This window comes from Micropterus salmoides, unplaced genomic scaffold, assembly GCF_014851395.1.
Source record: "Micropterus salmoides isolate LMB-PRFRI ecotype aquatic unplaced genomic scaffold, ASM1485139v1 Ms_hic_scaffold_21, whole genome shotgun sequence".
NCBI lineage: Eukaryota > Metazoa > Chordata > Actinopteri > Centrarchiformes > Centrarchidae > Micropterus > Micropterus salmoides.
In genome coordinates this window covers 15,052,840-15,065,114 of record NW_024041262.1, presented here as the reverse complement: position 1 = coordinate 15,065,114, position 12,275 = coordinate 15,052,840, and the positions used below count along the sequence as shown (strand labels likewise).

At 37.4% G+C, this 12,275-nt stretch overlaps 1 protein-coding gene across 2 annotated transcripts; it reads left to right on the top strand.

Moving 5' to 3' along the window:
- Positions 1 to 372: 372 nt before the first annotated feature.
- On the top strand, positions 373 to 9,937 carry LOC119915625 (pleckstrin homology domain-containing family S member 1-like). 2 transcript variants are annotated; one of them, XM_038735239.1, is made up of 17 exons: positions 373 to 493; positions 878 to 915; positions 1,234 to 1,331; positions 1,432 to 1,550; positions 1,786 to 1,920; positions 2,646 to 2,721; positions 2,835 to 2,864; positions 3,522 to 3,575; positions 4,277 to 4,333; positions 4,497 to 4,580; positions 4,773 to 4,792; positions 4,971 to 5,015; positions 5,121 to 5,246; positions 7,033 to 7,152; positions 7,855 to 7,956; positions 8,839 to 8,974; positions 9,099 to 9,937. In XM_038735239.1, the coding sequence occupies exons 2-17, from the start codon at positions 891 to 893 to the stop codon at positions 9,168 to 9,170; spliced, it is 1,299 nt and encodes a 432-aa protein (XP_038591167.1). In that variant the 5' UTR covers positions 373 to 493; positions 878 to 890; the 3' UTR covers positions 9,171 to 9,937. The 2 variants fall into 2 exon arrangements, with proteins under 2 accessions (XP_038591167.1, XP_038591168.1); XM_038735240.1 differs by lacking the exon at positions 3,522 to 3,575.
- The last annotated feature ends 2,338 nt before the right edge of the window (positions 9,938 to 12,275 follow it).

Here is a 12,275-nt window from a genome sequence, read left to right as displayed (position 1 = left end):
TGACCTGTCCCTGAAAACTATCATCTTACTTATGCCAGTTTACCAGCTTGCCATAGGTCAGCTACGCTGGTCAGTCTTCACGAGATGTTGGCATCAATACACGCTAACATATTTTACTGAAAAACAGCCTTGAGTGCCTGAATGTTTGTGTTTTTACTGGGGTTTCCAAAGGGTTTAATAAGATTTCTTTGAGTCATGACTTCCAAATCTCTTTTACATGACAGGACATTCTGTAATTGGCCGTGCCATCTTGTTTCCTAAAATGTTAAAAAGGAGTGAATATTCTCCTCGTCTTTCTTCTAAAGGTCCCATGCATGGAATTCTGCAGCTAAACGACACAAAAGGTTAAAAGCAAGTGAAGCGAGGAACCAGAAACTCCAGTTACCAGCACGAATGCCAAGTACAGGAAAACATCCAGCTTCCTCATGCAGCAACACTTATAATCAAAGAGAGTGAGCAAGTTGAGCAGAGTCTCGCAACAGGTGCTTCACAGGTAAGAATATTATGGGTCTTTTTTTTCCTGTTTAGAACCGGTGTATTTAAAAACGTTTTTTAGTTTTTCCTGTTGCATTGTTTTTTATTTATGGAATATATTTGATTTTTAACATTGCTGAGATACTATGTATTTATTTATTTTTTATTTAGATATTCCTTTACAGGTTTTTAAATCAATAATACATAGGAACATACATTCTTCTTTTTCTCTTACATGTACACTTGCAGGTTCACGTGGCTTATGTTCTGTGAATAGAGCTCTTTTTCATGCTCTGCTTTCACAGAGGCATGAGCCTATTTTTAAAGCCCACATTGTTTAAAAGGTTAACTCTTTCCTTCTGGATATTATTATTACTCATAGATTCCTGTGTTATTTTTGTAGGTGTGGTGTCACAATGCATAAGAGCCAGAAGAACACAGGTAGTGTAACACATCTGTAAATCTGCTTTATGGTTTGATTAAGGTGTTTGTAGTTAAATGCTGGTATTCTTGTGCTGCTTATGGAAAATCAGTTTTTACAATTGATATTGTCAAGTTGCAAAAGATTCACATGACAAAAAAACTTGGAATGTGCTATTGTCCAATGTAATGCATGTTGACACACTTATTAATAGTTTGGGGAGTCACTGAGTCCTTTGTTTAAACTACTATTTTTAGTTTCTCGTAACTTGTTCATTCTCACTCTATGGAAATGTAAACAAATGATCACAAAACAATAAGCTTTTCTTTTGCCCGCAGGCGGGAATGCAGTGTTCTACAAACCAGTAGGAATTACGACAGAAATAAGATCAGGATACCTGTTCAAGTCTCCTCCCCAAGGACGGTTGAAGACAGAGGTGAGCTGGCACAATGTCTGCAATAAGTTGCATCCCTTTATGTGTGTGTTTTTTTAAAATTACATTTTTATCATTTATGTATATCATGTTTCTACTGCAGAAATCATGGAAGAAGCGGTATTTTGTGCTCTTCAAAATCAATGAACAAGAACATCAACTGAAGTACTTCAGGAACCCAGAGGAAAAGGACAGGCCGCTTGGAGGGATAGACTTATCGCAGTAGGTTCCCATAAAGCACATAAACCACACTTTTCAAATTATATTTTCCCAGGTTCTCTGTATGAGCCTGTGTGCATGATGTTTCTTTCTCTCTTTCACTGTGCTATTTTTGTACAATACACCAAATCTATTAGCAAATACACAATTAATTTAATGTATTTTAATAGCTTTCAAATTACATAATGCAGTTAAACCAGCTTTTTCAACATCTGTGTCATTTGTGTGCCTCTGTCAGTATCTCATTGTTATATGTGAGCCCTCAAAACCACCAAAGATGGGGATGGGTCGAGAAGAGCTTCAAGTGCTCCCCATCCTGTGTGCTCTACATTAAGGCTGCTGACCGAGACTACTTCCTCATCGGGGACACGAGGTCAGTCAGCTGGTTTTTAACTTCCATTTTGCATTTTACAACACTGTACTTTAAAAATAAATAAAAATAAATAAAAATAAAACACACTCATGATAGATGTATAAGATGCATTTTTACTTCTACTCTATTCAGACAGTTGTCTGAATAGCACTGATTGGTGTTATGAATGTAGGGAGAGGTGGGATTTAAATATTAAACATATGTATTTAAAAGCCTGTTATTCTCTGTATATTTATTGTTTATATAATAATTTTCAGAACAAGGTTTAATTGCTAACCATTTTGCTCTAACCAAATCTCATTTATTTGGATTGTGCATAAAAACATTTATTTGCACATTGTAATGGCAATGTGCAAATAAACATTCCTAGATACATGCATTGCATTAATTTGGCAGTGATGGTGTAACCAAGATTCATGGCTCAGTTGGGTAAGCCAATCCTCCTCTCAAGGCCCTGACTGACACTTTCACAGTGCCTCATAAAACACTTCCCCCTGTGCTTCACACCATTTACTATTTTAGGAGTACTAACAATCACAACTAAATTATGATGTTGCTGATGATGGCTTTGCCTTCTCTGCTCACACTAGCTTGTTGCTGCATGTCACTATTTCCACTTTATTTTGGGGTTTTGGAATTGAATTTTAAAGTGAATGTAATAGCCATAATTTGTGGAGTCTTAAAATGAGGTTCTTAAGTGTTTCCTACGCCCCTCGTGCGTTTAGCAAGGAAGTGGACGGCTGGTTCTCGGACCTGTTTGACGCCCTGAAAAACCGGCCACATAAATTGATCAGTTCAGAGGTACATTTATATTTTAGTTCTTTATCATGTTTTGTAATCACCCCTTGCACTGCACAATTTTCTATCGTGTTTGTTCATCTGTCCCTGACAATGCTCTTTTTTTTCTGCTAAAGGAACTGTCTAATGGTCAGCCAACAATTGAGGTAAATATTTGTAGTCTGTTCCTCATATGTTGTCCACTAACTGCATTAAAGGAATAGTTCAACATTTTAGGAAATACATGTAATTCAAAGATTGATGCCAGCTAGTTTAGCTTAGCACCTCTAGAGCTCACTACTTAACATATTATTTGTTTAAAATTTACCAAAAACGAAGAGTAAGAGTAAAACCACAAGAGTAAGTTGTGGTTTTACTGGGGAGTATTCGCTTAACTACTGCATGGCTTGGAGCAGCTGCTAGCCAACCAGTGGATACTCCAGGAAATCAGTGCTCCCTGTTAAGAAATACGTCCACACATAAATTCCTGTAAAACCAGAGCCAAGCAAGCTCCCCGTGTGTCCAGACTTTGTGCTAAGCTTAGCTAAGCTAAGCTGTAGCTATTTGGAGTACAGACATGATAATGGTATCAATCATCTCATCTAGCTGAAGCAAAAGAAGCAAATTAACCTACTTTACAAAACGTAAAACTATTTTTTTAAATTCTTCATCATTTTCACTCAACACCTTGCTCACACTTTAAATGCTCATTCTAAATTCCCTCAGTGTCCCTGGCGAATCCGACAAGTAATCACAGTGCGGTTGCTTATCAAACAACTCACTATTTGACTTTTGAAAATAGACATCTCTTCCTCTTTTACCAGGTTATTTCAGACCCAGTTATGAAAAAAAAGAATTCCGCCGGTGTGCCTGAAAAGGTTGGTCCATAATGATGCATTGAAGCTCTGCATGAATTCAGCTAACCTTTCTAAATGCATGCATCCCGTCAATCTGATACTAACTCATGCATGCAACTTCATGCATCAGACATTGTTTTGTGTGAATATAGTTTGACGTGTGGATACTTTTTTGTGTGGATAAAGACACGTGTTGATCTAGCTGATCTGTTTCCTCCATATTTTTCTGTAAACCATAGCTATTTTACAGATCAGTTGACACCACCTCTATATTTATTTATTTTGTCATTGTCTTAAAGATACCCTTTTAGGACTCTTGATGCAATCCCCTTAATTTTTCTAAATCTATTGTTTTGGACAAGTACAAATAAAACTGTACATAAGTGTACTATATGACAGCATATTTGACAAAATATGTTGGCAACAGTATAATTCTATGCAATGTATGTAAATAAACATCAACCCAGTTCTCAATTCTGAGGCAATTTTTGTGAACTGCCCCATACAAGATCTCAAATACTGTCATTTACTGACTCACCATTACATTATACCTTTAGGTATATCTTAATAAAACTAATTATATTAAGTTAAACCTAACTATATAACCAATGCAAGCGACCCAGGGACACTGAGATGAATGAGCTAAAAGCAATATAAGCTATACATGGCACATTTTCGCTGCACACATGGGTGCTTTAATCTGTGTTTGTTTTCTTTTTCAGGCAGAGTTGAAAATACGGTCCAAGTCTGAACCATCCTCAAATACTTTGGATAACGAGGTGCAACATTTTCACTTGACTGCTTATAATTAGTAAATACAAATCTAATTAAAATGATGATTCTTGAAGAGAGAGCCTATTAGTTTGGGTGATATAGAATTGGATGTGACTTTTCTTTTGGTTGCACACAGTATGTGTATATTGCTTTCTGATTTACCTGCAGGGTGACGATTCCAGCTGTTCTAAAAGACGTGCATCAGAGCCTGTGAATCCAATCTATGACTACCCGAGACCCTTGTCAGGACAAGTAGGGACAATTATTTCCCATATTGATTAATCTCACAATTATTTTCTTGATTGATTAATTACTCTTTTTTGTCTATAAAATCAATTAGTTTTTTACAACTTGTTAAATTGATGTAATGACCTCCTGAATTGCGATGTACTGTAACTAATGATAGTTTGAATTTTGCCTTTTTTTCATTATAATGTGAAAAAGGTTGGAGAAATGTCCTCAGTGTGAGTATAAATAATGTATTGATCAGATTTATTTATTTGTTTTTATAGTTTGCACAAAAAAAAGTTTTTCTTTGTTGGTTTTTGTTTTGGTGACACATGCTGAAATTGCGTCCTTGAGTAGGCTACCACGGTATTTAATATTATTTATTTGTCTGCTATTTTGAATATCTGTCTCTAGGTATGAAACAATGACAGAACTTCATGAACAACTAGCTCGGGCAGCGTAAGTTTGATCCCTAGAGTGACAGATAAATGAAAAACAAATAATGTAAATCATTTCTGATTATTGTTAAAACTGAAACCAGTTCATTGTGCCAAACAACTACAGGGACCGTGAAGTTGAGGAGGTCACCAAAAGCACCCTGATGAGGTCTGTCACTGAAGTCTATGACAAGTTCAAAACACAGACTTCCCCACTCCCTCCATTCGATGAGGAGACAGCTTCTGAGGACAGGTAGAGCTCAGATTAATTGCAGGGTTGTTTTCTTTTTTTGTGGGCCATGTGTATTTTTGACTTTTCACTTTATCTTCAGTGCTCATAGTTAAACATGTTTGTCATTGCCCTGGATACGCAAATAGCTCATTCATTAGAGGTAACCATGCCCTCAGTTGCACAAACACAACAAGGGTGTAATTTTTACAGCACAAAACTGTTGACACCTCCAGGATCAGTCAAGGATCCAAGAAAGGCAGCAACTCAGAGCCTGTTTAGCAACTTATGCGCTTGACTAGATGAGATGTCTCATTTCATTTTGTGAAATAGGTTATACCTTAACAAGATGGCACTGAATATCTTTACAGCTGAACCATGAAAATACTTGTGGTCATATAGACTTTTCAGACATTGTATAAACTGAAACTGGTTTAATAGGTGAGACGTGACTGATACCGATGTTGTTAAATCCTTAATAAGCTACATTTGACTGCAGCATAACTCGTGTGCTATGTTTTATAAGATTGTTTTAGGGATGGGGGGGGGGGGAGCATGTTTTGCCTTTATTTGATAGTGAAAGGTTTAGAGGTAGACAAGTAAGGCTGTAGCTGGAAAGCCCCTGCATGTACTAAGTTGAGAAAGGGTGTGTTTTGTTGCCTGTCAAACAACTTTTCATTTGGAAGAGGAACAATTTGCTATTTCCTCTTCCTAAAAACACAAATGTCTGAGGAGCTACCTGCACACATTTTTATTCCCACATCTTATGCAAATCATTAATAATGAGCTTGGAAGAGGTTTAAAATTAGAAAACATTTTTCTGTATGTTCTGTTTGCACCTTTTGAAGTAGCGAGTCTGTAAATTCCTTACAATGCTAAAAATGTCACTGTGTGAGACTTTCAGTCTAAGTAGCATGTCAGATCTTATGGCATGTCAAGGAGGACAGGTTTTTTAGCCAAACAGATTCAACATCCTTGTTTACCAAGGCCACTGTATTAATCACCAACACAGCAGGCGATCAATTAATAACATCCACATTGTTCACACCTCTTCCAGCTGTTTCATGCCATCATCTCCTGTATAAAAATACTCTTTTCTGTTGTTTGTTTCCCTGAATGTGCTATAATATAAAACTGTGTGATAATTCTTCCTTACACACTGATGCCTGATTTCTTTCTAAGAGGCCAACTGCTGTGCTGCCACACTGAAGAACATCTTCTCTACTACATTTGGCATATGGGTCCAAAGACTCTTTTCTAAAGTACCCCTGAATTAGAATTCCTCTTGCGCCTCTGCAGTGATTTGGGGATTATTTGCTTCTCTCATGCTGTTTAATTAACTATTTTTAAACAATCTCAAGACATCTGGTCTTCTTTCTGTATAACAGAGTTTTTTTTTTTGAGTGTACAATGCTCTTTTACCCTCTATCAACCATTTCTTCTTCCTTTTATTGTTATTCTTTTCTGCCACAAGGGCAAATATGGATTTCTGTCCAGCCAAGGCTTCTGATGCAGTGCCAAATCTGCTGTCATGCTATCCGCCTGTGGGTCACCCCCCTCCACAGTGCATGCAGATTCAGATGGCGTTCTTCCTCTGTGCCATGATCTACTCAATATAAAGCATTGGCCTTGGCTCCTGCTACATGAGTATCTTGTTGTTGTTTTACTCCCACTGTCTCTCCAAGCTGTCTTGTCGTCTTTTATTCAATATCAAGCTCCAATGCATTAGTAACTGGTCAGTGAATGTAACTGAGACATGTACTGAGATCTGAAGTTATAATCCCTAATGCAGTTGTAATGCTTTTTGCAGAGAAAAACGTCTGACTTCAGACTTCAGTAGCAGCTCCAGTGACAACGGTGCCGTGTCTCCTGTAGAGATGCTGAAGACACAGAATGTGCACATGCTGGAAAAACAAGGCTCTACAGAAAGGTGAGATTCCACAGTAACTGACCCTGAATCCAAAAACATAACTACCAAGCAGGCACAATTGTTTGAACACACTAGAAATAGGGACATTTCATGTAGGAAGTGATGATGTTAGCATGAGTAAACTCTTGTTTACTTGAAAACAGTACAAGGAGACATTTGAAACTCCCCGCTGTGGCACCGTCTGAGTCAAAAACTGCTTTGTAATTGTTACAGAGAAGAAATACAAAAAGACACTGCCACATTTACTGACTAAAATAAATAACGACAAAGGAATGCTGAGACCAACGCTGACATGTTGCTGGACTGGTTAGGGTGGCTTCTAGAGGCTTTTGAAAGCACACGCTTGTACAATGATAGTTGAATAAAAATGAGCAGTACCTGACTTAACATTAGTAAAAGGTGACTTATACTAAGGCTCCTAGAATTTTCATTTGCTGTTCAAAGAAAAGTAGAAGTCCTGATCTATATCCACTATAATGGATAAGCTGGCACGTTCGTGCCTTTGAATTATGCAGTTGGTTTACTAATTTATGCCGAAATTTTATCAAAGAGTTTACTGAAATGAATATGCAACACAAACAATAACCTGTAGAAGGAACTATTTTGATTGCCTTGGATGTCAATATTTAGATGTACTTCTCTCCTAGCATCTGAAAAAATATATACAATACCATTAAATAAAGCCTTTGTTGTTCTTTCAAGCCTTGACACCATCACCATCACCCAAGAGGAGAGAGATATTGAGGTGAGGCAGGCAGATTTGAAAAAATATCTGACCCTAACAGAAGTGGATGGGAAACCAAGGTAAGTGTGTCTATGAACTATTACCACTTACTTCATTGTTGTTTGATTGGACAATAAAAATGTTAAAAGCCTTTGATTGAGATGTGACTGGCTTCATCAATGCAGCCCGAAGACAAAATACATGGTCGAATGTTCCTGTACTCATTTCTATTTTTCTGTAGCCATTAATATTAATGAAAAAATTTAAGATGCAGATGAGTTCGCCACATTCTCTACTCTCTGTTTACTGCAGGAGTGCATTTGTGGTGCATGATTCAGACCATTCAGCAGTGCTGTGTGGAAATGTGGGCAAGCATTCATACTGGGGTTTAGTATCTGAGTTTTGCATTAATTGGTCATTGCACAAAATCAAAATTCTCAATCCCCTTTAAGATGTAGAAAAACATATTAGTTTACTTCTCAGCTGTTATGTTACAAGGCACAAAAAACATTTATAGAAAAGTAGGCCTATTCTTATGTCGGGCTCAGTAAAGTTGTTATAAGCTGATATTTCATGTCAGGACCAGCTCTACTGGGCTTACTTTGGGTCAGTCTTAGCTTTTTGAGACTTTTCTTGACGCATCAGTAACTTTAAATCTCTGAGCTGTTTTTAATAGATCTTTAAAGCTGGATCCTAACACAATTGAGTGTCTACACATGATGTGTTCACACACAATATTGAGTGTGGTTCACCCAATACACAAGCACTATAAAACAGAAGAAAATAGGAATGAGAATCTTCATAGACATTTATATCAAATTTGTACTCGAGCCAAACTTTGGCCATGATATTGACGTACAAATATAATACGACAAATTAAAAGCACAAATGTCAAATATTGCATAACTAAGAGCTACAGAATGAATTTTAAAAGTGTGTGTGTGTGTGTGTGTGTGTCACAGTGTGTCTGGGTGGACAGGCCAGCCAGAGTCGGTGTGCCTGTTTCACAAAGGAGACCAAATTCTGGCAATTAATGACTTGCACACCTGCAGCATGGACGAGGTCAACATGTTTCTCGGCAAGTCTCTCAAAAATGAGGTATGTTTATGAGAAGCACATGAAATGCCAAAACATTTCACAAATTGTAAGCGTCCATGACTATTTGCATAGATCGATGAATGTGTGACTAGTTCATCTGAGGGAGCAAAATTTCACTTTTCAGGTGAAAGTGACCATCCTGCGTCTCCCTGGGTGCCCGCCTCTGCATTTGCCAAACTGTCCCTGCAATGACTGACTGCAAACCGACTATTAGAAATGAAATAGTTTTACTTCCAATGTGTATGTATGAGTGTGTTCAAATTACTCTTGGAGACACTTCCTTTCTGTGGATGGTGGGTTTGTACCATGTATTGACCACTTTAGACATCTGACAGTATTTTGAGACCGTTCTCATGTCAGGGCGTCCAATACCAAGGCTTTTAGAAAAAGTAGCAAAACGCAGTTATTTGACATCGAAAGGTACCCTTCAGCGTCTAATATAAGACGCTTCCGGATGCGTCTCTATGAGACGCTCTGGGGCGTCTCGTACAGATTGGAAGTACAAGCTAGCTAGCTAGCTAGGTTTGTGTTAAAGGTGTTGACAGCCCCTCGAAGCCCCCTACCCTTACCACAACCATCAGAAATGTTAGTACCTAAACCTAAGTCACTCACTTTATGCATGTTGACCAATGTGCTAGCAGGTAGGGTTAGCTGAGACGTAGCAAACGGACACTGAAGGGTACCTTTAAAATACTAATTTACTGTAAAATACTTTGTCACGCATTCTGAAAGCATCAGTTATGACGCACTGAGATGAGAACGTGTTGGTATTTTCCCAGGGCTGTGGCCAGTTCCTATTGATCTGTCACTCTACTTGTTTACTCAGTTTAAAAGTCAAGTAGAGCACGCATAAAGTGAAGTTAAAAGTGAAATCTAATACATGGCCCGCATCATACTGTATGTGAAAAAGTTCAACTGCATTTTAGCTGCTGAGCATTCTGTGTGTAAACAATCCTTTGCAGTACAGAGAATGATTTATGTGCTTAATTCATTGTGAATTGTATTTACTGTAGATAAGAGCTAGATATAGATTAGATGTAAATTATCAAAAGTTGTTTCTGGAAGGAAACAAAAGCTAAATTCTAAAGTCATATTTCCTCATAGCGCCTGCAGGATGTCGGGACAAATGTGATCACCAGATAAAATTTAGGTGGTGTGATGTTGTGCAAGAATGGTTACCATATATACAGTAGACTTACTATTAAACAATTATATTTTTACACTAAGCTGTACAAATAATCAAAATATTTTAACACTTTAAATGCACATTAAATACAGTAGAGCCAATTGAAAACTCTCTAAAGTACTGTAAAAGCAAAGATTTCTGTTCAATCTGGACATGAGTTGGATCTTTTCTTGCGACTGAATCCCAAATGTGACTTCTGTTAGAGTGCTTTAATTTCACTAATCAGCTGTATTCCAAGATGACAGGAAGCAGCAGCATTCATAAAGAACATGAAGGTGCTGTTAGGCACGAGACAAGACGCTCTGAATAAACATTTATGATCCCAATTAAGTAATTAAATATTTTTAAAACATATCCACTGTTGCCATAAATATTCAAACTCCAACTGAGAAAGAACTGAGTGTGAATGTCAGCGATGCGGATTCATTTCCAGTTAGCTCAGTATGCCATGTAACACCTATGATGACGTTTATTTGGAAAGCATGCCTGTCTAATGATGCCTTCTTGAGAGCACAAAAACAAAGGTGCACTGTGTGTTTAAAACATGTATGTAGTTATGTTAGTGTCTCCTTGCATAGAAAAAGGCAGTCATACGTCCAAATTTAAACATTCCTTTTCTTGTTTCTCTCAAGAGTGCTTATAGTAATTAGGGGTGGATGAATGAATTAGGAAGAGACTAGTATTTCATGTCGTCCACACGTCAGGGGCAGTCTGGTGAATTATTATGGCCACAGAAAGGCGTTGCACTTGTGTTTCACTTAATTCTTACATTTCTATTTCCTCAAAATGACTTACAATTGCTGTGGAGCAACTATGGGTTAAGTGTGTTGCTCAGGGACACACTGGTGGATGGGTCACAATGGGGTCTCTCCCACCAAAAGCAGGCGTCCTATCCATTGCACCATCACCAACCATTTAATTTCTCTGATTTGAAGCAGAAATGGTGAATTATATAGCTGAGGACACTTTGCTGAAATGTGGTTTCAATATAACTTGAGAAGATTGTTTAAATCCTTTTAAAATTATTTCTGGTGACAAATGCCACTCCCAAACAAAGACAACATCAAATGGAAGTTATCTGCAAGGCCTGTTCACTTGAAGTGCTACAAAGCATTCTCGAGTTTTATATTTAAAATTCTTATTCGTTACCTTTTTTTTTTTATTATGTCCACTGACCCAATGTCCACAGATGGCAAGGACAAAGATTGCCTCTAAACTCTTATCAAATATTATTTGCTATTGTTAATATTCTGACGAGTCCTTTTCCCATCACATCGTAGGCCCTATATGCCTTTCCAAGATTAATGTTTCAAGTTTTAATGGAGCTATTAAACAGATGTGAGATCTGACAAAAAATGTTAAATATTTTTATTTTTTATTATTTACTTAAACTGTGATGCTCAAGCTGTGCTGTATTATAAATTAGCTCTATGCATCCTGTGCGAGGGTGTAGCAAATACAGGTTGTACTGGGATGCTGAAACTTTTATTTGTAAAATGACTGTGAATAAATTTCACCAGATTGTTAAAACACTGAACATTTTGCATGATTTTAGATAGGAACAGAGGCAGGAAGTGTAAGGAAATGTCTACAGATGGTTGTAGAACAGCAATTTCCTTTTTTATATCATTAATTCTGCTGTGCTAAAAATGAATCACTCAAGTGATGGAAATGTAATGGTCATAAATATACCACGCAGCTCTTACCCCTTATTCTAGTGTTAAACATGAAAATTTAATCGCAAATTAAGGATACATCACCGACCACATACCCTAGAATATATATTGTGGGAATAGACAGTACAACATCAAGCCTTATCAAACTAGATTTTATGACTCCTCACTCTGGCGATTGAATCCTAACAGGTCAGGCAGATGGGATAAGCTGAAGTCGCTAGCATCAAAAGGAGAAAAATTCCATTATAATCGTGTTTTTTTTCCTTATAATGACCCTGTTTGTTTTTTTGAGTTTCCACATCATACAGTGCAAAAGCCAGTTTACAGAGATGGGGATTCAGAAAGTTTTCTTTGTGCCGCATGTCTCTGCTGTCTCAGAGAAACTACTGAAGGATCTGACAGCACACTCAAAGACATGTTTGCGTTTTCAGAGCTACTG

What these genes read in the sequence shown, in the direction of transcription:
- LOC119915625 (XM_038735239.1), top strand. Translation starts at nt 891, where the DNA reads ATGCATAAGAGCCAGAAGAACACAG. An exon ending in CGAGACCCTTGTCAGGACAA is followed by an intron (nt 4,581 to 4,772) that starts GTAGGGACAATT and finishes AATGTGAAAAAG; the next exon opens with GTTGGAGAAATGTCCTCAGT. An exon ending in GTTGGAGAAATGTCCTCAGT is followed by an intron (nt 4,793 to 4,970) that starts GTGAGTATAAAT and finishes ATCTGTCTCTAG; the next exon opens with GTATGAAACAATGACAGAAC.